Here is a 27,809-nt window from a genome sequence, read left to right as displayed (position 1 = left end):
GCTCGAGGGGCCGAATGGCCTACTCCTGCTCCTATCTTCTATGTTTCTGCTGCAGAGGACACAGATGAAGACTTCGATGGGCCAGGCTATAGAAGAAGGCTGATGGGTGTACACAGTGAAATGCTTTGTGCACTTGGAAACCTGCCAGAAAGCCTATGTTCAATATCGAGGAGCATGGAGGAGTCCAGCACCAACTTGGCGCAGAGCTTGGAGCCCATCTTTTCCAGCATGGAAGTGGTGGCCAACTCTATCAACACACTTGTGGACCCAACCACGATGCAGCGTGTGATGGCTGATGTCTCAGCACAGGCAGCTTCTACCAAAAGACTGAGCGCTGCAGTGGAAGCTCAAACTGAAGTCATGCAAGGTCAGCTTGCTGAAGTTCTGGCTGTGGATTTCAGTGTTGTAGAATATCTCGGGAGTCTGGCAATCTGCCCTCCAACAGATTACTAGGATTGTTGAATCGCCACCCCAGGGAACGGCAGTGGCTCCGTGGAGCATCTTGGGATGGCAGCATTCATCCTCCCACTCCACCAGTGCCCTGCTGTTGCCTGTCAGCCAGCCAGCCCAGACTGCTGCTGCCCATGCTGAGATGGTGCAGTCTGAAGCCAGGCCTTCTAGAACCAGAGCTGCTCGAGGCCGTCCTCCAAGGCCATCTGCAGTCTCCTCCACTGAAAGCTAGCAGCCTTCCACCAGCCATCCTGCAGCCACTGGGCTAGCACTGCGCAGAAGCACTAGGGCAGGCAAAGGCACACTGAAAGTAGGCACTAGAAAACAGAGTAGGGATAAACAGGTCATTTTCAGGTTGGCGGACTGTAACTAGTGGGGTGCCACAAGGATCGGTGCTCGGGCCTCGGCTATTTACAACCTATATTAATGACTTAGATGAACAGACTGAGTGTAATGTATCCAGCATCTGTGGAGCGAGAAACAGTTAACATTTCAGGTCAATGACCTTTCGTCAGAACGAGTCATTGACATGAAACGTTAACTCTGCTTCTTTCTTCACAGATGCTGCCTGATCTGCTGAGTATTTATAGCATTTTCTGTTTTATTTCCTATTTCCAGCATCTGCAGTATTTTGTTTTTGTGTTGTAATCTATCCAAGTTTGCTGATGATACAAAGCTAGGTGGGAAAGTAAGCTGTGAGGAGGACACAAAGAGCCTGCAAAGGGATATAGACAGGTTACGTGAGTGGGCAATAAGGTGGCAGATGGAGTATCATATGGAGAAATGTGATAGTCACTTTGGTAGGAAGAATAGAAAAACAGAATATTTTTTAAATGGTGCGAAACTATTAAATGTTGGTGTTCAGACAGATTTAGGTGTCCTCGTACAGGAAACCGTTAGCATGCAGGTACAGCAAGCAATTATGACAGTAAATGGCATGTTGGCCTTTATTGCAAGGGTGTTGGAGTACAAGAGTAAAGAAGTCTTGTTACAATTGTACAGGGCTTTGGTGAGACCACACCTGGAGTACTGTGCACAGTTTTGGTGTCCTTATCTGAGGAAGGATATTCTTGACTTAAAGGTGGTGCAACAAAGGTTCACTAGATTGATTCCTAGGATGAGAGGGTTGTCCTAGGAGTAGATTGGGCCTATACTTTCTGGCGTTTAGAAGAACGAGAGTTGATCTCATTGAAACATAAGAATCTGAGAGGGATTTGACAAGGTAGATGCTAAGAGGTTGTTTCCCCTGGCTGGAGATTCTAAAAGTAGAGGCATAGTCTCAGGATAATTTAAGACTGAGATGAGAAGGAATTTCTTCACTCGGAGGGGTGTGAATCTTTGGAATTCTCTACCCCAAAGGGCTGTGGATGCTGAGTAATTGAGTATATTCAAGGTTGAGATAGATAGATTTTTGGACTCTAGGGGAATCAAGGGATATGGGGATAGGGTGGGAAAGTGGAGTTGAGGTCGAAGATCAGCCATGATCTTACTGAATGGCTCGAGGGGCAGTATGGCCTACTGCTCCTAATTCTTGGTGTTCTCTATTAGCGCACTTGTGGACCCAACCATGATGCAGTGTCTGATGGCCAATATCTCAAGCTTCTATTGCAGCACAAGCAGAAGCCACCCAACGTCTGAGTATTGAATTGGTGTTGTGTTCACTGGCACTGCAGTCTGATGAGTTGATCACTGACAGCCCGGGCAGAAAGGGGCTATCTAGTTTGCCTCATCCCCTCTGCTTTCTCCTCTTCCTCCTGCTCGTCTTCTGCTTTCTCCTCCTCCTTCCCTTCTGCTCTCCTCCACCCCCAGAATCACAGAAACCTCACAGTGCAGATAGAGGCCATTTCGGCCCATCGAGCCTGCACCGACATATCCCACCCCCGATCCCCGTAACCCCACGTATTTAATCCCCCTAACACTAAGGGTCAATTTTATCATAGCCAATCAACCCAACCTGCACATTTTTGGACTGTGGGAGGAAACCGGAGCACCCGGAGGAAACCCACGCAAACACGGGGAGAATGTGCAAACTCCACACAGACAGTCACCCGAGGCCGGATTCGAACCCGGGTCCCTGGAGCTGTGAGGCAACAGTGCTAACCACTATGCCACCGTGCTGCCTGGTGGCAAGGGCTGTGCCCTCATGATGGCGAGGTTGTGGGACATGTAGCAGACCACAATGAATTTTGAGACGTGCTCTGGTGAGTACTGCAGGTCTCCTCCAGAGCAGTCCAGGCAAGGGAAACGTTGTTTAAGGATGCCAATGGTCTGCTCTATCAGATTCCATGTGGCAGTATGTCGTTGAGCAGCAGAGTCATGAGCCAGGTGTTCAATGGATAGCCCATGTCGCCCAGTAGCCACCCTCTGGTTTGTCGTGGTGGCTCAAAGACTGAGGGAACAGCGGACTGGCGCAGAATAAAAGCATCGTGACTGCTGCTAGGATACCGGGCATTCACCATCATGATGTGCTCGGCATGGTCGCTCACCAACTGCACATTGTGAGTGGTAACCTTTGCGGGTTGCAGTACACCTCAGCATTTAGATGTGGTGCCCGCAAAGCCACATGCGTGCAGTCAGTGGCGCCCTGCACCATGACTTAGTCCGCTATCCTGGCAAAGCCACATGCACGCTCCACCTGCTTCACTCGGGTCAGCGAAGACAATGAACTCCCCTCTCCTGGCATAAAGAGCGTCTGTCAACTCTCTTGTGCAGCAGTGGATGGCAAACTGGGCAATGTTACAGATGTCGCCTGCTCCAGCCTGAAAGGATCCCGACGTGAAGAAATTCAGGGCCATGGTCACCTTCACACCACTTGCAACGCTGTCCTTGCCCTGGTGTGAGGCAGCAGGTCTGGTTGCAAGAGTTCTGTGAGCACCTCCTTCGTAAAGTGCAGGCACCTCACACACTGCTCCTGGCTCAGGCTGAGGTAAGAGAATTGCTCTTGGATGACCCAAGATCGGTAAGGCCTCCTGCTGAGACCCCTCGTTCTCCTCCCTTTGTAAGCAACTTGTCCTCTTTGCTGCCTCTGCTCCATCTCCTGGTCATGCTGCAGACCAAGGGGGATGACGACTAGAGCACCATGACTGGGAAAGAGTGGTCTAACCAGAACCCTTGAAGTCAAAACCAAGGCTTTCTCCACTTGCAGCACCCCTCCCTGTCACCTCACCGACTTTAAACAACTCTGGAAAGCACCAAACATTTCCACAAACTTAAACAGAGCCAGTAGAAATGAATCCGCAACTAACCCGAGAGCGGTAGCTGATTCCTTTTAAATATCGCTGGCGGGGGGGGTCCTTGCTGCTGCTGAATGCATGTTCAACTGTTCGAGGTTAAGACAGGGCATTAGCTCCAGCATTGAGGACAGAACTGGCGGCACTGACGTCAAATCAGCATTGCATGCTGATTGACATCACGGTCTACCTACTTCTGGTGCACACTCCTAATGCCCGCCCTCACTAAAATGGTGCCTGACCCACACCAGAATTGTGTGCACGTTGGGCAGACACCATTTTAACACAAAATGGTACCTGTAGCGCCGAAAAATCAGGTGCTACAGAGCTGAATTTCTAATCCATAGTATCTTAATTCAACTCTTAAGTGGCTGACAGTGGTTCTTGATGGAAGGACTGGTGCAAATGCTAAGGACCTTCTTCAAAGGGGGAGAAGGGCTCTCAGCAGGTCTTCTGAAAGAGAGACAAGAACAACACCTTATCTACTGGCAATGATGAAGAGGAGAAAAGAATACTTTATAAATTGAAAGAGAGCTTCACCGTGAGGAAAAACTGATTTCGGAGGAGTGGTCTGCACCAGCGGTCCAGAGAGAATATTTAAATAGAGTTTACTGGAAGTGTGAAAATATTAAATTGACATTAGTATAGCAATAGTTTTGTTTATTTCTTGGATAAGTTAAAGACTCTATCCACTGTTGTAACAAACGCATAAAGTGAATTAACACTTTGTTTCCCTTTTATGATATTTAAAGTGTTCTCTAAAACCTTCATAATGGTTAAATCTACTTTCAACACAAGCTAATTTTAACAGAAGTTTAACGTGGAGAGATTACAGTTATTGACTTTGCAGATGCATGCTCCTTAGCATAAGATGTTAATGAATAGTCAGCATGGATTTCAAAAGGGAAAGTCTTGCTTGACCAACCTCATTGAATTTTTTGAAGAGGTATCAGAGAGTAGATGAGGGTAATGTAGTAGATGTAATTTATCTAGATTATCAAAGGCCTTCGATAAGGTACCACATAATAGACTAATGAATAAGGTCAGAGAATGTGGAGTCGGTACAAGATGCAGAATGGATAGCTAACTGGCTTCAAGACAGAAAGCAGAGTGTAGGAGTAAGGGGTAGCTATTCACAGTGGCAGAAGGTGGGTAATGGTGTTCCACAAGGATCAGTGCTGGGACCACTTGTTCACAATTTGTATTAACGATTTAGACTTTGGAATCAAAAATACAATTTCTAAATTTGCAGATGACACCAAATTGGGTGGGATCGTCAATACTGAGGAGGACTGCAACAAATTACAGCAAGACATTAATAAACTTGCAGAATGGGCATATAATTGGCAAATGAATTTCAGCACAGATAAATGTGAGGTATTACATTTTGGTAAGAAAAATAGGGAGGTCACATTACTTTGGAAAATACGAATCTAAATGGGGTAGAAGAACAAAGGGATCTTGGAGTACAAATACACACATCACCAAAAGTATCGACACAGGTTAAAAAGGCCATAAAAAAGCAAACCAAGCACCAAGGTTTATTTCTAGAGGGTTCGAATTGAAAAGTAGTGAAGTTATGCTAAACTTGATTCAAACCTTGGTTAGACCACAGGAGTACTGCGTGCAATTCTGGTCGCCATATTATAAAAAGGATATAGAGGCACTGGAGAGGGTGCAGAGAATATTTACAAGGATGATACCAGAAATATGAGGGTATACCTATCTGGAAAGGATGAACAGGCTGGAGGCTGAGGGGTGACCTAATGGAGAGCTTTAAAATCATGAAAGGTTTTGATAGAGTAGATACAAAGAGAGTGTTTCCACTTGTGGGAAAGAACAAAACTAGAGGCCATCAATATAGGATAGTCACCAAGAAATCAAATAGGGAACTCAGGAGAAACTTCTTTACCCAGAGAGTGGTGAGAATGTGGATCTCTCTACCACAGAGAGTGGTTGAGGCGAATAGTTTAGGTGCATTTAAGGGAAGACTATATAAGCATATGAGGGAGAAGGGAATAGAGGGTTATGCTACTAGTTAGATGAGGAAAGGTGGGAAGAGATTCAAGTGGAGCACGAACGCCGGCATGGACTGGTTGGGCCGAATGGCCTTGTTTCTATGCTGTATATCTTGTGTAATTGTACAGCATTAGCTGAGTATCATTTCTGTAGCATACGCCTACCCTCTAGTGTTGCATATAGAATATTTACAGATTAAATCAATTAAATTGATAACTCCTATTTTCGTTTCTTCAAAAACTACTAATCTTCAGTCGACTTTAATTTGGGATGCGTGTGTATTTATTTTCAAAACTGGATTGCCTTGATAAAACTCACTCTAGTCTGGATTAATATCATCTCAGTTGCCTGGTAGCAGAGCTTCTCTTTGTATGTGAAGTGGTGGGTAGGATTAACTCTGCTCTGCAGAAGCTCAAGCACTGATAAACTCAACTACATTAAAATCTGCAGACTTACTGAGTCACCATTCTTACTGGAGGAGAATGAAAGCAATGTGGATATAAATGAGCAAACATATCAATGAAAAGAAATGAACGCCAACAGTACTGTTATCATTCTTCTGTAAGTGTGGTATAAAGTAACTCGTGCATATAGTCATTCTACAATTAATGGTGCTGGGCTGTTCCCCTGCTTTAAGACTATTTAGTTATTTTCCCATGGTTTAGAATGTTACTGTTTCTAGCTTCAACAGTGCATTATTTCAGAGTCACACTACAGGGCTGGAACTTGGACTGCCTGTTATGTTGGGTTGTTTTGAAATGATGTTTAGATGCAGTGCAGAGCTGGGTGAGTAGTTCTATCCCTTCCCACTTTTTTGATTGCTGCAGATGTAGCATCCTGAGAAACAATATCAACATGGTTTCACCCTCTCCCACTCTGTGTTCTCAATCCCCATGGTTTTCAATGGCCTTTTTAAGCAATTTAAAGGCTTAATATTACATTTAGGTTTGCTCCCTCCTGTTATGTGGGGCCGTCTCCTGCAAATAGAGTAGTGTTGAGATACTGGAAGTTTAGCGAACATGAACAGTGACACCCTAGTGTCCATTTCAGCACGTGTGTGAGTAAATGAAACAATATCATTCACCTAAATTTTCTTAGAAAATTGTTCTCTGGGCTGACTTTTTTTTTTAAAAAGAGACTTGCATTTCTATAGCACCTTTCATGACCTCAGGTAGCCCCAAAATGCTTTACAGCCAATTAAATACTTTTGAAGTGTAGTCATGGTTGTAATGTAGAAAACATGACAGCCAATTTGCGCACAGGAAGGTCCCACAAACAGCATTGAGATAAATGACCAGATAATCTCTTAGGTGTTGGTTGAGGGATAATTATTGGCCAGAACACTGGGGATAACTTACCTGCTCTTCTACGAAATAGTGCCATGGGGTCTTCTACGTTCCACTGAGGGCAGACGGGGCCTCGATTTAACGTTTCATCCAAAAGACTGCACTTCTGACAGTGCAGCGCTCCCTCAGTACTACACTGGAGTGTCAACCTAGATTTAGTGCTCAAGTTTCTGGAGTGGGACTTGAACCCACAACCTTCTGACACCTGAGCCATGGCTGACACATGATATCAATATTGGTTCCAATTTTAATTTGTAACTAGAATGTTTGTTCTGCTACAGTACAGCATGCACAGGAAATTATGAAAGAGCTGTAAAGTTGGTCTGAGTTCTTTGCATACAGCTAGTCGAGATGTAGTAGATGGAGGGGAAATACTCTGACATGCATACTTTGCCCATCTGCTTTGTATAGGAAATATTGGGCAGCCTTACATTGGCAAATTTTCTCAGGCTGGCAAACTTTTTCTCATCCACTGCCAGGTCCCCTGGATTGGCCCTTTCTATCACCACCTCTCATTTATTTAAAAAAAAAGCCTTCATTGCCTTCATGTGGGCCAAGTGCTCTGCACTACCAAATGGAGCACCCCTCGTGCCCAATTCGTGAAGCAGCAGTCCTACAGCTGTGAACATGAAGTGGAGTGTTCACGGCTGCTGCTGTTTCATTATTATATCAACGATTAGGACGTTCTGCTTTAATGTTTCTCCTTCACAAAATCACCTTGTCTTTAATTTACTGCTAGTCTCAAGAATTACAAATGCTCCAGATATTCTGCCCCTTCCTCCTCTCCACTCCTCATAGGCTTCCTGCTAGGAATTCAGTCTAATTCAGGTTAGGCACTCATTTTGAATGCTAGACTCCAGAAGATCGAGAGAAATCAGCTGTGCTCAGTACATTCAAAGTGGCTGTGCAACATCTCTTTCAACAAAGCCAATATTGAAAAATCCATCTCAAGTCAATTATTGCAGTGATCAAATGCGCTAAAAAGTATCACGCAGACTTTGGGAAATGTCGTTAGCTGCAGGCCACTCAGTACATTAGATCTGAAGGTGAGCATTTTTAGATGCCTTGAGTTTCCCTCGAAGATGTCCAATGATGCCTTGAAAAAATATGCGGTAAAATGAGATTTAAAAATTAGAACCAGCAAAGTTCTGCTGCTGGATGTGACGGTGGTTAAGTTATGCTGTTTCTGATGGCAGTAACTATGTTTGGAATTCAAGGTACCAGCAAACCAAGACCATCTGACATTTATGTTACAAAAGAACATTAACCCTAATCTTGCTAATAAATGCATGAAGAGCAATACGTTGATCTTAAAATTTACGTAGAAATTGTATATAATTGACAAAAGTGTGGTGATAAAATAATTTTCAGAGAAGAATGGAAATTTACTTGTTTTGGGATTTTAATTTTCACGTTATTAGAGAAATCTTTTGCACTAAATTGCTCAGATCGGTATAGTAGTTTTGCTGATCAATACTGAAAAGGCAGTTGTTTGAAATTTGATTGGGAATAGGGAAATTCTTTCATTCAACTGTTATGTACAAGTGAAATTGGTTCAGTTTTCTGTTGGTTACTAAATAATTTAGACCTGTGAGTATAAAAGTCCTGAAATGGAAATTTATTGGACATATATCTATCAAGGATTCTGGAGGAGGAACTAAGTTCATAGTAAAGAGGATCGTTGTTCACTCAATGTGCATATATACATTTTTTTATTGATTGCTGTAGTACTTCATAAAATGCTATAGAAACCAAGCAATACCAACTTGCATTTATGTAGTGCCTTTAACAAAAATCTCCCAAGGCACTTTAGAAGTAAGCATAAGGATACACAGGCTGAGCCAGGAAATGAGGGGTTGGGAAGGGTGACCAAATGACCAAAAGGGGTGGGTTTAAAAGATTGTTAAAGGTGGAGAGAAGGATCAGCGAAGTTTAGGAAGAGTTCAAGTGGAGGTGGTGTTGTGCCACCACTGGTGGGAGGGTGTAATTACAGCATGACCACTTCACAGTGGCAGTTTCAATTATTACATTGGATTTTACAGCACAGAAATGGGCCATACAGCCCAGCAGATCTATGCCGGTGTTTATACTCCACTGGAGCCTCCTCCCATTTGACTTCATCTCACCCTATTAACATATCCTCTATTCCTTTCTTCCCCTTAAATACATCTATAAATGTGGATATAGGAATTTATAATAATGAAAATATGGAAATAAAGGCAGAATGTATGATTTGGAAATGGGACTGAATTATATCTGCAGCCCCACCCTCTAATCCTAATTTATGAAGTGATCAATTTTATTTATTTTAAAAAAAAATGTTTGTGTTTTAGTGCCTAGCTACATGGGAGTCTTTCCTGGCCACTCAACAGACTGAGATCAACACAGACAAGAATGGTAAAGACAGCGCATAGAAACATATCTGGAATTTGGCTGAGCTGCTTCATACAAGTATTACTTTTTCTGACCAGAAGTGCTGTGTGTACTTAAGGACAAATACTGAACTCTGTTTAATCTTTTTTAACCTTTTGATGGAACAACATTATTTACCCAATTTACATTTTTAAATGATTTTTGATGACTTGAACATTCTACAATCCAAAGAATAAGCAGATCAATGGAATTATCAAATTTAAACCTCAGGTCATGTGCAATTAATGCCTTTGCAAAATCAGCTATCGATATGACTGTTTTTGAGAATCATTTACCATAAAATGGAAGAATGTTTTCTTAAATGAACTTAACTGCCTTAAATAAATCATGTCTTAGTAGAATTACAGTCATACTAAACACTTTTATAAAATGATTCTCTTTCTCTCTCATCCTTTCCCTAGTTGGGGAATTCTATTGGCGATTTTGGGTGCCAACAGTGTGCTGTCACATCGGTGCATTAACATGCCAATAAATTGTGCCACTGCATTGGACAGTTTTTTTTATTGCTTTGAGGTTTATTATCCTTTATTACTTTTGTTATATTGGTCGTTTTGCTAAATTTTTTGAAATAACACATTTGGGGGGGAAATTGGACTCTAGCAGTAGCGCAAAACGTGATAATTAATTGGCAGCACGTTTTACACCCGCCCCATTTTTTTTCCATTGACTGCACTTCCATTTTGACTGCACTTCCATTTTGTGCTAACGCCAAAGACCAATTTTACCCCCAATTTATTTTAATGTGGCAGTGTTCTCATCTGGTTAATTAGTAATGCAGCTCATTGCCTTGTATCTAAGAACTTCAGCTCAATTTTATCCCCCTCCACCCCACCCTCCTGTGCCCAACGATATCTGGGCTGCGAGTGATTAAAATAGGGGCCGAGTGTTCACTATCCCGTTCTCACCGACCATTATTTTAACTCTGGGAGTCTGAATTGGAATATGGTGATGAGGCTCGGGAGTTAGAATGGTCTGGGCGTCTCGCTGGCAAGCTTGTCATTCTCCCAGTCCCCACTCTGCACTAGCACCCCAAATTAAAATTGGGAGGGAAATGGGTTTTTTCTCCTGAGAGTTGACTATTCTAACCCATCAAAGAGCTTTTAACATTTAAAAAATTATATCTATACCATAATGTTGGATTGCCCTGCAGAACCTCCACCCCAATTATTTTTGAAGACTGGTAATACTATGTACCACATTGTAAAATATTGCAATGTTGGATTTTCCATTTTGTGTAATCTATCAAATGTATAATTTCTTGAACTATTACACATTCTTTTATGCAAATATTATTTTTGGAAAGTGGCTATCTGGGGTTCTTAAAGGAAATTGTGTATATCCCTATTATTTTTACTGTTTTCCATGACAGCTTGTGCCTTTTTGAGGGTAATAACATGCATTATTTGAGGATAAATGTATGTATTTACTTAATCCTCCATAACTAAGCCATTGACAAAAGAAATGCACTATTTTTGGCTTTTGAAGAACACTACTATGTAGCGCATCATGGAAATTTGGGCTTAATGTGCATCCACATACAGCATTTCTTTGACCAAGCTCGATGTGTAAAACCATTTTGGTCTAATTTCTAAGAGTATTTTGGAATATAGTGGACTAGAACAAAATGTACTAAACTGACATACTGGACCAAATAAGCACTGAAAATTTACTGCCCTTTTGAATCGCAGAGAATTGTTTCATATTGTTTAATGCTGACTGCTGAAAATAGACCATTTTAAAAAAACAAAATAATGTTTTCAAGTTATTTTCGCACAAAGTAACTTTAAACTCTTAAATTTAAGTGTGGTATTATTAAATGCTTGTTAAAATAAAGTAAATGGCTTTTTCCAAAATATTAAATCTAAACTTACCATGTCTGATTTTGATATTTTGTTGGGTGACCAATAAATGCAAGTTCTTAAAGTAGAAATGTGAAACTGGAAGTATATGTAATTTATAAACTTGTTTTCTTCCAAGTAAAATTAAATACAAATATGCAAATGCTAGGTTTGGGTTTAAACACTTTCCAGATTAGTAACATGCATGACTCAATTAGAATGTATTTGAATGATTTACCTTAATGTACAGTATTGAATCCTGTTGAATGCATTTTTGAGAAACATAGACATTGAGTGAGAATGTGGTTTATAAATGTGGAGGAATAGTAAATGCCAAATAAAGGTCTATAACACTCGAGCCAGCGTGATGTTACTCAAGTATTTCACCACTAAATCATAGAATCTTACAGCACAGAGGGAGGCCGTTCGGCCCATCGTGGCACTTTGAAAGAGCTATCCAATTAGCCCCAGCCCCCTGCTCTTTCCCTATAGCCTTGCAAAAAATGTAGTTGAAGTAAATTTTTAAATTTCAAGTTTATTATAATCCATCCACTATAAGCACAATAAGTCATACAACAAGGGGAATGAGAGGGCCCCGCTAAAAGACTATTGAACTAGATCACACCGAACCTTTACCAAGTTTTATAATTATGACCACAGAGATGGTGTCTCTTTAGACACTTTTTTCCTGCTTGAAGTGGAGTATTTGAAATAAACACTCGACACCAGGTCTGCGTTCGAAGATTCAAGCAGTCTTTATTTGCACCGGTGGGGAGACAACCTGGGCCTGTCTAAACAGGCTTCTCTCCACTGATACAAAGTTTTAAGCAGTCTTATACAAAATATAGGTGCATGATCCATCTTAGCAATTTGATTGGGTTTTGCCCCAGTGCGCATTTACTGATTGGTTATATAAAATAAAGCAGAGCTTACATTAACGGCGCCTACCAACGCGTGACATCAAGATACCACCTTCATTACCGGAAAAGCATATGACCGTTATCTCCGCAAGCTGTTGCTGCAACTATGACGTTGTGCTTATGCCAGGTGGGGTTTCACCAACATTGTACCACCTTCTAAGGAGAAGACTCCTGACTCATTCTGCTTATCTGCCCCTCTAGGCCTCATTGTGGTTCAATGGTTCGACTAGTTGCAATTATCTCCAAGTTACGCAGCTTGCTGCAGTTAATCATTCTAACACTACTGCGAAATCAGCGTCATTCTTAGTGTTATCTCAACTGTCAGTTCAGCAACTTAAGACAGCTTACTTATGCAAAAGGTGTACTTCTGCAAAAAGACACTAGCTCATTTAGTTCCTGAGACCCATTCTTAACCCTTTAATCATAGTAGAGCTCTAAAGCCCCACTTTTCTGTTGTTGGAATTAGTTTCATTATGTCCTGTTGTAGAAATAAAAGTTCTTGACATTACTCCACATATAAATAAAGTAATAGAACAGGAATAAAAGGAAGAATGTCTGCTCTTTCGGAGAGACTTTTCAGCCTAAGCCACAGATACATCCCTGCATGTGTAAGACTCAACCATAAGCTGCATCTAGCTCCCTGCACGTATAACATTCCTGCCTTTTGTGAATTAGCTTCACATTTGTTCCTCTTCCTGCTTTTGGCTTAAGTCCTAAATAAAACCCTTCATGACAGAAATAAGTTTGAGGTTTTTTTTGTAAAGTTGAGTGTAACCCATAGAAAGCCTTTCCCTGTTGAGTATTTTTATACAAAATATGTCTCCAAACCTGCATCTAGGAACAGATAAAAGAAAAACCGACGAGGCAAAAATGTTTACAGTGGAAGCAAGAGTGCGAATAAGAAAACTTAAGACCTTCATCTCGACCAAATATTCATGCTTGTATAGGAATGAAATGCCAGGAGAAATTTTACAATCACTGCTCACTGTTGGATTCATGTTCCAGGCCATCCTTAAATCTGGGACTTTGCCAATACAGAGCACCATTTAGTAAATAAAAAATAATTAAGCTAAATACTTTGAGGAACCACCTCTTGCACCTAACAGCATGTGATCAAAAGGCAATATGTTAGTGCTACTGCAGTCATTATTAGTAGTTCCTGATTCTACTTGGCTCTGCCCTGCTTTATCAACAAGTTGTGCCCAAAATAAGTGCCAACATGGTTCAGTTGGCAGCACACTTGCCTTGGACTCTCATTTGTGGGTTCAAGCAGCGGTGCAGACTTGAGCTATTAATGTAGGCTAACACTTTACTGTGATACTGAAGCAGTGTTGGGTTAGCAGAAGTGCTATCTTTCAGAGTAGGCATTAAACAGGCCCTACTCTGGTGGAATTAGAAGATTCCCATGGCACTACTTGATTTTCTTGATGTTGCCACCAGAAGCAGTTTACCTGGTCATCCAGTATTTGCTGCTTGTGAAACTTTGCTGTGGACCAACTGGATACCCTATTTGCCTACGTAAAATGTGACTGCACTTCAGAAACAAAGTAATCCATTGGTTGTGAAGCATTTTGGTATTTTAAATTGACGGCCACTTGTCATAGACTCCCAATCAGATGAAAGCCTTCTGTTCACTCTTATCAAAACACTTAATTTTAAAAACCTCAAATTAAATTTCTTTTTAGCCTTCTCTGCTTCAGTGAAAGTAGTTCCAGTATCTTGAATCTTCATATGGAGCACCCAAGACTGTGGGTATAATCAATGATGCCTGAGAGCCGATAGCTCGCTGTTGATTTGCTATCTCCATGGGGAAATGGATGAATTTGTTGCGCTTAATGAGCTGCAGATCTGTTCTCTGCTTGATGCAGCCATGCATTGCAAATTGACTGATGTTGCTAATGTCACCTGTTACAGCCTGAAATGACCCGGAGGCATAGAAAGTGACGGTCACAGTGACTTTCAGAGCCACAGGCAACGATGTGTGTGACCTGGTGCTGGACTGCAGTTGGTGCTTCAAAAGGGTGACAGGTCTGCCACAGACCACCTGGTGAAGCGGAGCCGTGGACACTGCAGATAAGTTGTTCTGTTCCTGTAGATGTGCATGGTGCAAGGGTTCCTGCACTCTACCCTCCTTCATCCACGTCTCCCAGCAGCTGCAGGTCTCTGCACGATGACTTTCTGCTCTTCCTGCTCCTCATCCATCAACTGCAATTGCAGTACACTCGTATTGACAGTATAAGGGGGTAATTTTAACCCCCAAAAATGGGTGGGTTTGGTTTGGTTCGGAGGTTAAAAAGTTAAAGATCTGAAACAGGAACCCAACCTGCCCATTTCTGCTTTTAACGGAGGCGGGTCGGGCATTGCAACCTTTTAAGGAGGCTGTATGCTTTCATTTTAACAGTGTTCCTATTTTTAACCAGAGTCGGCCAGGTTTCCCGGGCCTCGGGAAACCCAGCAGGTAAAAGAAGGCGAGAAGGGCTGGATCCATAAGGTAAGTGCCTTTGCAGCACTGCTTGAGGAGCAGGAGTGTTTCCTCCAGACCCAATAATCTTACCTGTAAACCTCCCAAGCGATCTGTCTGCTCCCCCCCTCCCCAACCTCACGATTGGATCCCCCCACCGCCATCTACTCACCACCCACCTCGATCTCTCCGCCCCACCACTAGAACCCTGACAGCAATCTCTCTACCAGCTACTCCGCTGCATCCTTCTGCTGCAGGCTTTCCCGCCCAACAGGCAGCCAGCCTGTCGACCTGGAGAAAAAAATTTAAAAGACGTCCTACAGTTTGGTCGGGAAACTCGTAGTTCCGGGATGCCTAAAAGCCATCTGATCTAATGTGGCGACCAGCGTGATTCTAGTGTAGTTTGGGCACAGGAGATTACAACCCACAATTTGGATGTTTTACTTTGATTCTAGAAACAGAAGATAGGAGCAGGAGTAGGCCATGTGGCCCCTCGAGCCTGTTCTGCCATTTAATGAGATCATGGCTGATCATCCAAATTCAGTACCCTGTCCCTGCTTTCTCCCCATATCCCTTGATCCCTTTAGCCTTAAGAGATATATCTAACACCTTCATGAATATATTTAATAAGTTGGCCTCAACTGCCTTGTGTGGTAGAGAATTCCATAGGTTCACCACTCTCTGGGTGAAGAAATTCCTCCTCATCTCAGTCCTAAATGGCTTACCCCTTATCCTTAGACTGTGACCCCTGGTACTGGACTCCCCCGCCATCGGGAACATCCTTCCTGCATCTAGTCTGTCTAGTCCTGTTAGAATTTTATAAGTTTCAATGAGATCCCCTCTCATTCTTCTAAACTCTAGCGAATATAAGCCTAATCGACCCAATCTCTCTTCATACATCATTCCTGCCATCCCAGGTACAAGTCTGGTGAATCTTCGCTGCACTCCCTCCATGGCGAGAACATCCTTCCTCAGATAAGGCGACCAAAACTGCACACCATACTCAAGGTGTGGTCTCACCAAGGCCCTGTACAACTGCAGCAAGACATCCTTGCTCCTGTACTCGAATCCTCTCACTATAAAGGCCAACATACCATTTGCCTTCTTAACCACCTGCTGCACCTGCATGCTTACCTTCAGCGACTGGTGCACAAGAACACCCAGGTCTCGTTGCACTTCGCCTTTTCCCAATCTATTGCCGTTCAGATAATAATCTCTTCCTGTTTTTGCCACCAAAGTGGATAACCTCACATTTATCCACATTGGGCAGATGCATGGCAGATGCAGTATAATCACCCAACCTGTCCAAATCATACTGGAGTTTCTCTGCATCCTCCTCACAGCACACACGCCCACCCAGCTTTGTGTCGTCTGCAAACTTGGAGATATTACATCTAGTTCCCTCGTCTAGATCATTAATATATATTGTGAATAGCTGGGGTCCTAACACCGATCCCTGTAGTACCCCACTAGTCACTGCCTGCCAATCGGAAAAAGACCCGTTTATTCCAACTCTTTGCTTCCTGTCTGCCAACCAGTTCTCTATCCAAGTCAGTACCTTACCCCCAATGCCATGTGCTTTAACTTTGCACGCCAATCTCTTATGCGGGACCTTATCGAAACCCTTCTGAAAGTCCAAATACACCACATCCCCTGGCTCTCCCTTATCTATTCTACCAGTTACATCCTCAAAAAAATTCCAGTAGATTAGTCAAGCATGATTTACCTTTTGTGCTTAAAATAGGTGAATGGAAGCTGAAGTTCTCTCCTGATGTTTGAAGTTGTTGGCATGATTATCACAGTCTTGATCTTGCACAGAAAGTATTTTAACGGTTTGTTTTCATGTTGTAACTTGTTTTAGAACGAGGGTGTGCCTAGGGAGGTTGGCTTGTATGAATGCATGCGTGTTTAACAGTCAATAGTGACAATTGCCTGAAAAATACAAGGCAAATCAAAAGTGCAACAATGAAATTACACAAAAAAAAGCAATACTTCCATCAATAAATGTTATACTCTATAATCATGTCCAGTTTCTTTTACACAGTTTTCAATAATGACCACAGTTGAACTACTGGGAGAATTTACATAGCCCATAATGCTGTCTATGCCACTGTGCACAACTTCTCGCCAGTACTGTTAAAAGTAATTAACTGAACCAAATAAAATTCAGGCAAAACTTTATAATGTGCATGTATATTTATGAGTACATATGCTAAGTAAAATATATGTATAGTTACGCCTTGCAAAACTAACATTTCAAAAGAGTAACAGTGAACAAATGGAAATGTTTTAATCAGTCTCTTTGTACCAACATGTCCATAGCTTGCTTTTGAAAATTAATTGAGAAATAATCTTCAAATAGCCAGTCAAATGATGTGATATTAATTTTGAACCTGAGGTATTTCATATATTTAAAATGACAAAATCACATCAAATATGTTTGACATCAACATTCTTTGTTTATAATCTTTTATATGCTTGTGAGGACAAACTGGGAATACTGAATACAATATCTCTCCAAAAAATTGCATATTAAGAAATACTATCATGATTTTAAGTTAAGTAGACATGCTTTTACATAAATGAAAACTGGCAACTCTCAATTATGGTCAGAGTAAAGCTGAGGCATTGCATTTTGCAGCTCTGTTTCAGCAGTAAATTTGTATTCTGTGTGGAGGAAAAGAGAAAAACCCAATAAATAATCTCCTTGTGTTTAATGAATCACAGGGGAAAAGAATTTATTAAATCTCGAGCTTTGCTATTCTTGCAAACCAGAAGAATTTTTCATTACTATGTGCTAAGAATACATACAGTGTTTAAGCTAAGCAAGTATGGTATTCATTTAATGACAACATAGTAAGTCTGAGGTTTGATCAGATCATAACAGATAAAGATGAGGAAAACCATCACGGCATCCAACTATTTCTTAAATAGTTTCTGAGTTTTTAGCCTAGTTCATGTATTTAATACCCTTTGTCTGAAGAAAAACTTACTAAAATACAAGTTCTAAATATATGAGTTTAAATATGTCCTCTTCCCTTGTCCTGTTACAGTTTAGTTTAAATTGGAGTTCAGCATCTACCTTTTCTATAATCTTTACTATTTTATGTACTTAAGGTCACCTCTTTGTTACCTCCTCGCAAAGCCAAAAAGAGCAAATTGCTGCAGGGTTCTCCCATTTGTCCATTGTAGCTACCATAGAAGAGTCGCGGAAACCCTGAAAAAACATCCCAATTTTGTTTGTGCCATTTTTCCAAGGTTTACTGCGTCTCTTTGGCTGAAGTTATGGTGGACAATCTGGAGAACCCCATAAAAATTCACACCTCAATTTTCTTCCATCTTTCCTTATAACTGATGCTAGAGATGAGTTCCATTGTTCTTCCCGGCAGGGTCCAGCTCTACCCGGCACATTTCAACTCTTCCCAGGAGGGTCTGACTATTCTTGGCAAAGTCTGACTATTCTCGACAAGAAAGGAGGAAGAGAGAAAACAGGGAACTATAGGCCAGTTAGTAGGGAAAATGCTGGAATCCATTCTTAAGAACGTGGTAACAGGGCACTTAGAAAATCACTATGAATAGGCAAAGTCAGCATAGCTTTATGAAAGGGAAATAGTGTTTGACAAATTTAGAGTTTTTTGAAGGTGTAACTAGCAGGGTAGATAAGGGGGAACCAGTGGATGTAATATATTTGGATTTCCAAAAGGCATTCTATAAAGTGCCACATAAAAGGTTGCAATGCAAGATAAGGACTCATGGGATTGGGGGTAATATTTTATCATGGATAGAGGATTGATTAACGGACAGAAAACAGGTTGACAGGCTGTACCTAATGGGGTGCCGCAAGTGTGTGGGCCTCAGCTATTTACAATGTATGACTTAGATGAGGGGACCGAGTGTAATGCATCCAAGCTTGCTGACAATACAAAGCTAGGTGGGAAAGTAAGCTGTGAGGAGGGCACAAAGAACCTGCAAAGGGATATAGACAGGTTACATAAGTGGGCACTAAGGTGACAGATGGAGTATAATGTGGGAAAGTGAAATTATCCACTTTGGTAGGCAGAATGGAAAAGCAGAATATTTTTTAAAAGGTGAGAGACTAGTAACTGTTGGTACAGAGGGATTTGGGTGTTCTTTTACATGAATCACAAAGTTAACATGCAGGTATAACAAGCAATTAGGAAGGCAAATAGTATGTTAGCCTTTATTGCAAGGGGGTTGGAGTTTAAGAGTAAGGAAGTCTTGCTGCAATTAAATAGGGATTTGGTGAGACCACACCTGGAATACTGTGTACAGTTTTGGTGCAACAAAGGTTCACTAGATTCCTGGGATGAGAGGGTTGTCCCATGAGGAGAGACTGAATAGATTGGACCGATATTCTCTGGAGTTTAGAAGAATGGGAGGTGATCTCATTGAAACATATAAGAATCTGAGGGGGATTGACAGGGTAAATTCTGAGAAATTGTTTCCACTGGCTGGGGAGTCCAGAACTAGGGGGCATTGTCTCAGGATAAGGGGGCAGCTATTTAGGGTTGAGATGAGGAGAAATTTCTTCAGAGAGTTGGGAATCTTTGGAATTCTCTACATCAGAGGGCTATGGATGCTCAGTCGTTGAGTATACTCAAGACTGAGATTGATAGATGTTGGGCACTCAGGGAATCGAGGGATATGGGGATAGGGTGGGGAAAGTGGAATTGATGTAGAAGATCAGCCATGATCTTGTTGAAAGGCAGAGGAGGCTCAAGGGGCCGTATGACCTACTCCAGCTCCTATTTCTTATGTTCTTATGGCACAGTCTGGCTCTTCCCGGCAGGGTTCAACTGTTCTCGACACAGTCTTCCAATCAGTTTCATGACCGACAATGGAAAGGAAAATCTGTCCGGGTGTATAGCGGGTGGCCGATGCGCTCTCGCCAGTTTTTACATCTGGCAGTGAAAGTTAAAATCTATTCCTTAGGATGCTGACATTGAATGATTGATGGATCGTGGTGGAAACAGTATGAACCCGTTATGAATGCATCTTAAGCATGCTCACTGTTTATGTTTGCAGAATATGGAAATTTTAAAAATCCACCACGTAGCCTAACCAAATCAGCTCTGCTCATCATCTTTTCTCCTTTCCATACTCGTGTTTTTCTGCTCCATGTGGAATTATTGATGGGAGATTTTTTCCTTGCGCCTCTATGAAGTGCCTTGGGATCTTTTTCTGCATTAAAGGCAGAATATAAATGTAGGTTGATCTATTTGAACACTTTAACTGGTCTGCTTCCCTCCAACTCTGTGATGGTGATGCCGCAGTTCCACTTGCAATTAGTGGCATAGTGCTTCTTCAGCAATGTGAGATGTTTACGAGGAAGAAAGAAGTAACTTGCATTTATAAAGTGCCTTTCATGATCTTAGGATGTCCTGGAGCACTCAACAGCCATTAAATTACTTTTGAAGTGTTTTCACTTATTTTGTAGGCAAGCGTAGCAGCCAACATATCCACAGCAAGATCCCACAAACAGCAATGAGATGGAACAGCACCTTATCTTCTAATAGACACTTTTCAGTCTTCCGGCCTTAATATTGGCCCGTAATTTGCAGTCAGCGGGGAAGCAAAGGCGTTCGCCGCTGGCCCCGAATTAAGCTTCCCAGAAAGATTTTGCAGTCTCTGTGGCGAGAAGTTTGGCTTTTCCGACGTGCAGTTGGAATCAACGTTGGTTAATGGGGAATCCCTAACACAAGCTGCTGTGATGTCAACAAGCTGTCTAAGCAGCCAATCACAATGCAGAATTCTCACAGTCTGAGAACCAGGAAGTAAGTAAACTCCTTTGATTCTAAGGGGGAAAAATTCATTCGCGACCATTTTGGGTTGCTAACATCACCTAGGCGCTAAATTTAGCGCCCAGTGAAAAATAGCGCTGGTGATCGCTAACTTTAGTTTTAGTGCCCCAAGAGGGAGGTGGAGCGCTAATTCAAGTGCTCCACTTCCTTCTTGGAGCGCTAACCCCGAATATTGAGGTGGTGCATTCTGCAGCGCTACGCACTGGGCCACGTAGCGCTGCCACATGGAAGGGCTCCACCCCTCATTAAAGGGGAGGGCCCAAGCCCACAACTCTGCCGGGCCCTACCTGGACGAGCGGGGTGTCGTGCCGGGATGTCAAATCGTGGCATGGACTCCGCGCTGAAAGATGCTACGGGCCCCGCCTGCCACCTCCCCTTTAGTTAACGCCCTGCGAGCCTCCTGCCGCTCCGTTTCCGCCTCCTGAATCGGTCGCTGTCATCACACGGCGCAGATTATGGGGGTGTGGGCCAATTTTGCAGGCAGGGTGAAAATGGTGCCCTGCGCACGGTGATGATGTCATCACCAGCAAAGCGGGGCGCTACTGGTTACTGCCGCTGCTAAACTCCCGCTGAATTTAGCGGGATTCGTTAGCGGCACCGTGCCCGGGCGAAAAGTCGTTTGCGCCCTGTTAGAGCCCCCAGTGGCCGCAATGCACCGACTTTCTAGCCCTAACTTTTTTAAAAGGTTCGAGAGCAAAACAAAGATTGGGGCTCTCACATGGGGAAAAGGTAAACCTGAAATAAAGATGAACAATCTTTTTAAAACAATAAAGTAACATTTTTTTAAATTTCTTAAAAATTGTAATTTTTAATAAAATGGATAAATTTGACACTCCATAAAATTTAAATGAATTTTTCAGGGCCATAACATTTGTTTAGCAGTCAATACGCTGTTAAAACCCCAGTTACACCGAATCCAAAAGGGTCTAACTTTTAATGGGGTATTTAACAGTGATATTACTACGGAAGAGCCGACGTTTTCGTCAGTTTACCCGATTTCACAGATTACACTGATTGCTTTTCTGCTTATTGACATTCGCCGAGTTTGCATTAATGAGGTTTGTTCAAAGTTTTCAATTAGTTTGCTGCGTCTAATTGGTAGCTTTATTCTGCAAGTTCTTCCCTCATTTTTTATTGAGTCCATTTTAAGTAGCCGCCTACTGCAGCCAACTTGGATGCCCAATCCCCATTGACTCCCTCTGTGGATACCAGATCCTAGCTTTAAAACTTATATTTAGAAATATGGTGTAAATAGAATACATCATAACCAGGGGTGAAATATCATAACTTACCCATAGAAAGATTAATTGGGGGCAATCTTGACCTAAGCTGCCAGTCGGGAAACTGACTGGCTCGGAAGGAATGCCAGTTTTACATCCCACCCAATATTACTCTTCAATGACTTCAATGGAGAGTAAAATTATTTATTTGGGTCTGTGATTCCTGGAGTAGTGGGGGGGGGGGGTGCACAATGTGGCTGGATCATCTGTTGGAAGGAGCAGGAATTAGTACAGAACCTGGAACCTCCAGCTTTCCGCTGAGTTCCCATTCCATCCCAAATTCTGGTGGGCGAAGTGGGTGAGTATTCTGCCTGTTCTGTTCAATCTGCCAGAGACTTTGGGGGCATGACCAGGGCCATTCCCTGTCTATCCTGGGAACTCTGGCAAGTACACTACCTGAGAGATGGGGTAGGTTCCATACTGGGTCTTCGGAGGGTCTCAAGACTGCCTGAACCAAAAGGGAATTAATTGCTTTTTTTTTTAAATGCCCATTTGCTCCCTAGAGAACATGAAAAAATATTATTGGCCTTCTCTCTTTGTCCCTTCCCAGGCGATGCTCTGAACACTGCTGGCACAGCAGGTGTGGAATGCTCCCCCTGACTATGGGAATGTCGCTGTCCCTGTGATTTGGGACAAAGCCAACGCCAGGGCACAGTGGCGGCCAGAAGTCCTGCCCAGCCGCACGTCCAGCTGTGGGACAAGGCCGCTGGAATCTAACTGAACCTGTGCACATAGAAAGCACCTCTTATTTTACATTTTACACATAGGAGCTTGCCATCAGATCAAAATGCGTATCATTACTGACAGAAAAGAACTTCACGTATAAATTAAAAGGTGGTACCTATTTCACCCAAGCAAATTTAGCACATATAAAGTTAACTTGCTTCACTTGCCCAGGTATTCATAAATCCCAGTTGTGGTTCATTCACATCCTATTTATTATGATATATGTGATTCATTGTGGAATGCCAGTTCTGAATAGAATTCAGATGAAATTTTTACTTAACCTCACTTTTCCCCTAATTTAGTATTCATCTGGCAATGTTTTTCCCCCCCTCTCAGATGATAATGATTCCTCCTGCTACAATATGCAAATTGTTATTTACATGTTCTTCTGCTGCACTTCAGTGACACCATCTGCAATTGAAATGTTAGATTGGCAGGACAGAACACCCACACACTATGTGGAAATAAAGGGCTATTCACAACTAATTGCATTCAGTACTGGGAATAGAACAGTTTGCAAATTGTTACAAGCATTATTTTAAACTAACGTCTCGTGGAAGATAGGTTTTTTTTGTAAAAATGATGGTTTCTCCCAAAACACCTCAAGCACGATGGTGAGATCTATACATTGCAGAAAAAGATATAAATGCTGCCTCTGGCACTTAACATGCCACATGATTAATGATTTATCAGTACCCAAAACAGGACTTGAAAATCCAGCACGACGGCTAATCAGAAAATTAACCTTTAGTCTTCCAGCGGGCCCAAGGGAATTTCAGGCTCCGTAGGTTGACCAGTTGCTTTTGAAGTTTTCAGCTAACACAAAGATATGTACAGATAAGAACATAAGAATTAGGAGCAGGAGTAGGCCATATGGCCCCTCAAGTCTGCTCCGCCATTCAGTAAGATCATGGCTGATCTTCGACCTCAAATCCACTTTCCCGCCCGATCTCCATATCCCTTGATTCCCCTAGAGTCCAAAAATCTATCGATCTCAGCCTTGAATATACTCAAACACTCAGCATTCACAGCCCTTTGGGGTAGGGAATGCCAAAGATTCTCAACCCTCTGAGTGAAGAATTTCCTTCTCATCTCAATCTTAAATGGCCTACCCCTTATCCTGAGACGATGCCCCCTAGTTCTTCAGCCAGGGGAAACAACCTCTCAGCATCTATCCTGTCAATCCCCCTCAGAATCATATATAATTCAATGAGATCACCTCTCATTCTTCTAAACTCCAGAGAGTATAGGCCCAATCTACTCAATCTCTCCTCATTAGACAACCCTCTCATCCCAGGAATCAATCTAGTGAACGTCATTGCACTGCCTCTATGTCCTTTCTCAGATAAGGAGACCAAAACTGTGCACAGTACTGCAGGTGTGGTCTCACCAAAGCCCTGTACAATTGTAGTAAGACTTCCTTACTCTTATACTCCAACCTCCTTACAATAGAGGCCAACATGACATTTGCCTTCCTAATTGCTAAATTTCTGTGTTTCCTGTACGAGTCCACCTAAATCTCTCTGAACACCAACATTTAATAGTTTCTCATCATTTAAAAAATATTCTGTTTTTCTCTTCTTCCTACCAAAGTCACATTTCCTCACATTATATTCCATCTGCCACCTTATTGCCCACTCACTTAACCTGTCTATATCCCTTTGCAGGCTCTTTGTGTCCTCCTCACAGCTTACTTTCCCACCTAGCTTTGTATATCAACAAACTTGGATACATTGCACTCGGTCCTTTCATCTAAGTCATTGATATAGATAAGGGAGGTCATTTTTCCCATCTAGCTCATTTTCCCATGCAAAGTGTGGTTACACCATCAGGGCATCCAACTTGAATGACGTCCGATGTTTCTTGAATAATTCAAGAATTTGGACTTCCAGTACTTTATCTAGAAGACTATTCCAGGTATCAATCACTCTGTGTGAAGTGCTTCCTGACATCAGTCCTGAACTTGCCTTTTTACCAGTTGGTATCTATGTCCCCTTGTCTTACAGTAATAAAGTGGTGTCGGGATTATGCTTTTCTATTCTACCTAGTATCTTGTATATCTTAGTAAGGTCCCCCTCTCATTTCCTTTTAAGGCTAAAGAGTCCAAGTTTTTTTCTCCACATAACTCAGTCCTTCAGACACAAGTGTCAATTTTGCAGCCTTTCTATGCACTACTTTCCGGGCATAGACTTTTCCTTTGTGCCTCAGAGAGCAGAACTCAATGCGGCTGGCCCAGAGCACTGTACAACTTCAGCATAATGTCCTCATACACACTGATTTGGCAATGTAGCTCGGTATTCTGCCAGCTTTGTTGATCAATGCTCTGCAACAATGGGATTTGATGACACCTAAAAGAGAGCATTATTCCAGGCATTATAGTGGTCTGTCCATTATTTGTCACAATCAATATAAGGTTATATGGGCTAGTAATTGTTGAACATTTGTAATATGACAAGTGATAAAAATGTTAAACTGGAAAGGTGGCACATACATTTTTTATAATGCATAGTGTTCAAAAATCTCATTAACAAATTCTTAGAAAACCATTTGCCTCTAGACCCTATAAGAAAACCAACAATGTTTATTTCAGTACTACCAATCAGGGTTTTAAAACTCTCCACTATGTATTGATATTTCATCTCGTTTGTTATACAACTTCACAAGGATTAATTGCCACCATCATAACACACTGCCAGATCAAACATCACCACCTTCCCTCCTTATAGAACACGACATAACGGACCATTTGTTACCTGCATCCTTGGTTCAACAAATGCCTTCCAAATATGACCTTGTTGATCAGTGTTCCAAAGATTGTGTTCATTTATACTGTTTGAACTGCTGCCAATTTATATCTCTCTCATTTTTTTGAAGTTTCATCCCTTGTGCTATATTTTGACATCAATCACTCTTAATTTTTCCAGACCTCTAAGACTTGTGATGTTATCTTCATTCCCAACCCATCTATATCTAACTGATTGTTTGGTAATAACATCTATCAAGCTCTCTGAAGCCATAAATTTCCAATTAACATTTATCCCTCAAGCAACACCACCAAAACAGATTAATTAATAATTTACCTCATTGCTGATTGAGGGACCTTGCTGTGCTCAAATTGATTGGCATGTTGCCTACAAATACTAGTGACTACACTTGAAGAGTAATTAATTGACTCTACAGCGCTTTGGGAAACGTGCTATATTAATGCAAGTTATTTCTTAAGTAACAGAAGTAGAAGAGAGTCATCTTTCTTAATTTGAATTGGGTAGCATAAGATGTTCCTTTTCAATCACTGTTGGTGCATCAGAATACAGAATGCGCTTTGGGACATCCTGAGATCGTGAAAGGCACTATATAAATGCAAGTCTTTTTTATATAACACCTTTAACGTAGAAACATGTCCTAAGGTGCTTCACAGAAAAGTAATCAGACAAAAATCAACACCAAGCCAATGAAGGAGATATTAGGAGGGGTGACTGAAAGCTTGGTCAAAGAGGTGGATTTTAAAGATGGTCTTAAGGAATGAGATGGAGGGGGAGAAGTTTAGGTAGTTTAGCTCAGCTCAACTCGGAGCTGGAGAAACGGTGTTCCTTTTTAATTTTTTACTTCGCTGGACCACAGGGATATTCAAGATGGCGTCCGTAGCGGTCGCAGGGTAAGCGCTCTCCGTGAGTCGGTCGGCCCACTCCCGCTACAGACACTGTGCATCGGCGCTGATGAGTTCAGCGAGTCGGCGGGGAGGCAGCAGAAGCAGCGATGGAGGCAACAACGACCCGCTGTAGCACATCGGCCGGCAGCTCCTCGGCGGGAGGCTCGGAGGTCGAACCGGTATGAGGGGAGGCGGCCAGCGGACCGAGGGTGGGAAAAGCAGGCCCTGGAAGGTCGGACACCGCGGGAGGCTCGGAGGTCAGCCGGGGTGGAAGGAGAGCCAGGGAGAAGCAGGCCCCGGGACGTCGGTACCACGGTGGCTGAAGATTGTCGGGCAGGAGTGCGGGAAAGGCGGAACGAGGCGAGAGCGGACCCTATTGTGATGGTGCCGATGAAGATGGCTGCCGTCCTTGCGGGCTCCGTGCATACCAGGCAGCTAAGTGTCCTTTGCTGCTTGGTGCGCTCGGCTTGTTAAGAAAAAAGCATTTCACTGACTGGATTTCACTTGTTGTATTTGGTTATGTGACAAATAAAATTGAAATTAAATTCCAGAGATTAGGGCCTAGATGGCTGAAGGAAAAGACTCTAATGGTGGGGTGAAGGGATTTCGGGATGAATAAAAGGTCAAGGTTGGAGTTCATGGAGGGTTCTAGAGCTGGATAATGTTACAGAGATAGGAGAGGTGAGGCCATGAAGGGATTTGAACACGAGGAGGAGAATTTTAAATTTGGGACATTGGGGTCAGAGAGTATCGGGGTGATGGGTGAATGGGACGGTGCAGAATACAATACAGGCAGCAGATGGGCTGGGATAGAGTCAGAGGCAGGCAATGTCACAGAGGTGGGAGTAGGCAGTCTTTGTGAAGGAGAGCATATGGGGTCAAAAGCTGAGCTCAGGGTTAAATGGGACATTGAGGCTGCAAACAGTCTGGTTCAGCTTGAGACAGTAGCCGAGGAGGGGGTGAAATCAGTGGCAAGGGTAGCGAGTTTGTGACGGGGGCTGTTGACAAAGGGCACCATACCAGGGGGAATGATCGGGATGGGAGAGAGTAAAGGTTTTACTAGCGATAAGGGCATCAAGAGTGGAAGCAAGGGAGCAAATCAATAATTCAGATGTAACATGATGATTGGAGGGCGAAAGGAAGCTGGTGGTTTTGTATTCTAAGTGACTTAGGGGAGGGGTTTTTTTTCCCATGGGGTAGATGCAGAGGAATTGGGTAGGGGGATGTAGATGGTGAGGAAAGCAAAAGAGAGGTCAGAGATGGCCACATCAGTGATTAAGGCCATAGGACTAGAGGCCAAGGTGGCTGTGAATATGGAGAAGAGAGTTTGTATGGAGGGAGAGGTTTAGTCTGGACAGGAATTGAATTCAGAGGAGAGAGGCCAAGAGGAGGAAAGATGGAGATTGAAATCACTGAGGATGAGGATTTGCTCAGTACAAAGGCTGAATAAGGAAAGGAGAGAGGATATCTCGGTGAGAAACTTGGGGTGGGGCTTAAGCGATTGGTAGGTAATGAGGATTTTAAGAGAGAGGTGAGAGGGGTGGAAAAAGATGAGTTGAATAAACATAGAAACATAGAAGATAGGAGCAGGAGTAGGCCATTCAGCCCCTCGAGCCTGCTCTGCCATTCAATGCG

The 27,809-nt window shown here is 42.6% G+C and overlaps 1 protein-coding gene across 5 annotated transcripts in view; it reads left to right on the top strand.

Annotated features, from left to right (window-relative positions):
• snx7 (sorting nexin 7) overlaps window positions 1-11,674 on the top strand; it is a 74,705-nt gene extending 63,031 nt beyond the window's left edge. For all 5 annotated transcript variants that reach the window (XM_085983264.1, XM_085983265.1, XM_085983266.1 and 2 more), the window contains one exon: window positions 9,379-11,674. In XM_085983264.1, coding sequence (XP_085839390.1) covers window positions 9,379-9,459 — 81 coding nt within the window. In that variant the 3' untranslated portion in view covers window positions 9,460-11,674. The remainder of the gene's footprint in view (window positions 1-9,378) is intronic.
• Window positions 11,675-27,809: the final 16,135 nt, after the last annotated feature.

Source organism: Somniosus microcephalus, chromosome 3 (genome assembly GCF_052327205.1).
Source record: "Somniosus microcephalus isolate GS21.2 chromosome 3, FLI_Smic_1.0, whole genome shotgun sequence".
NCBI lineage: Eukaryota > Metazoa > Chordata > Chondrichthyes > Squaliformes > Somniosidae > Somniosus > Somniosus microcephalus.
The sequence above is the reverse complement of the archived record's forward strand: the minus strand, read 5'-3'. Positions and strand labels throughout refer to the sequence as shown.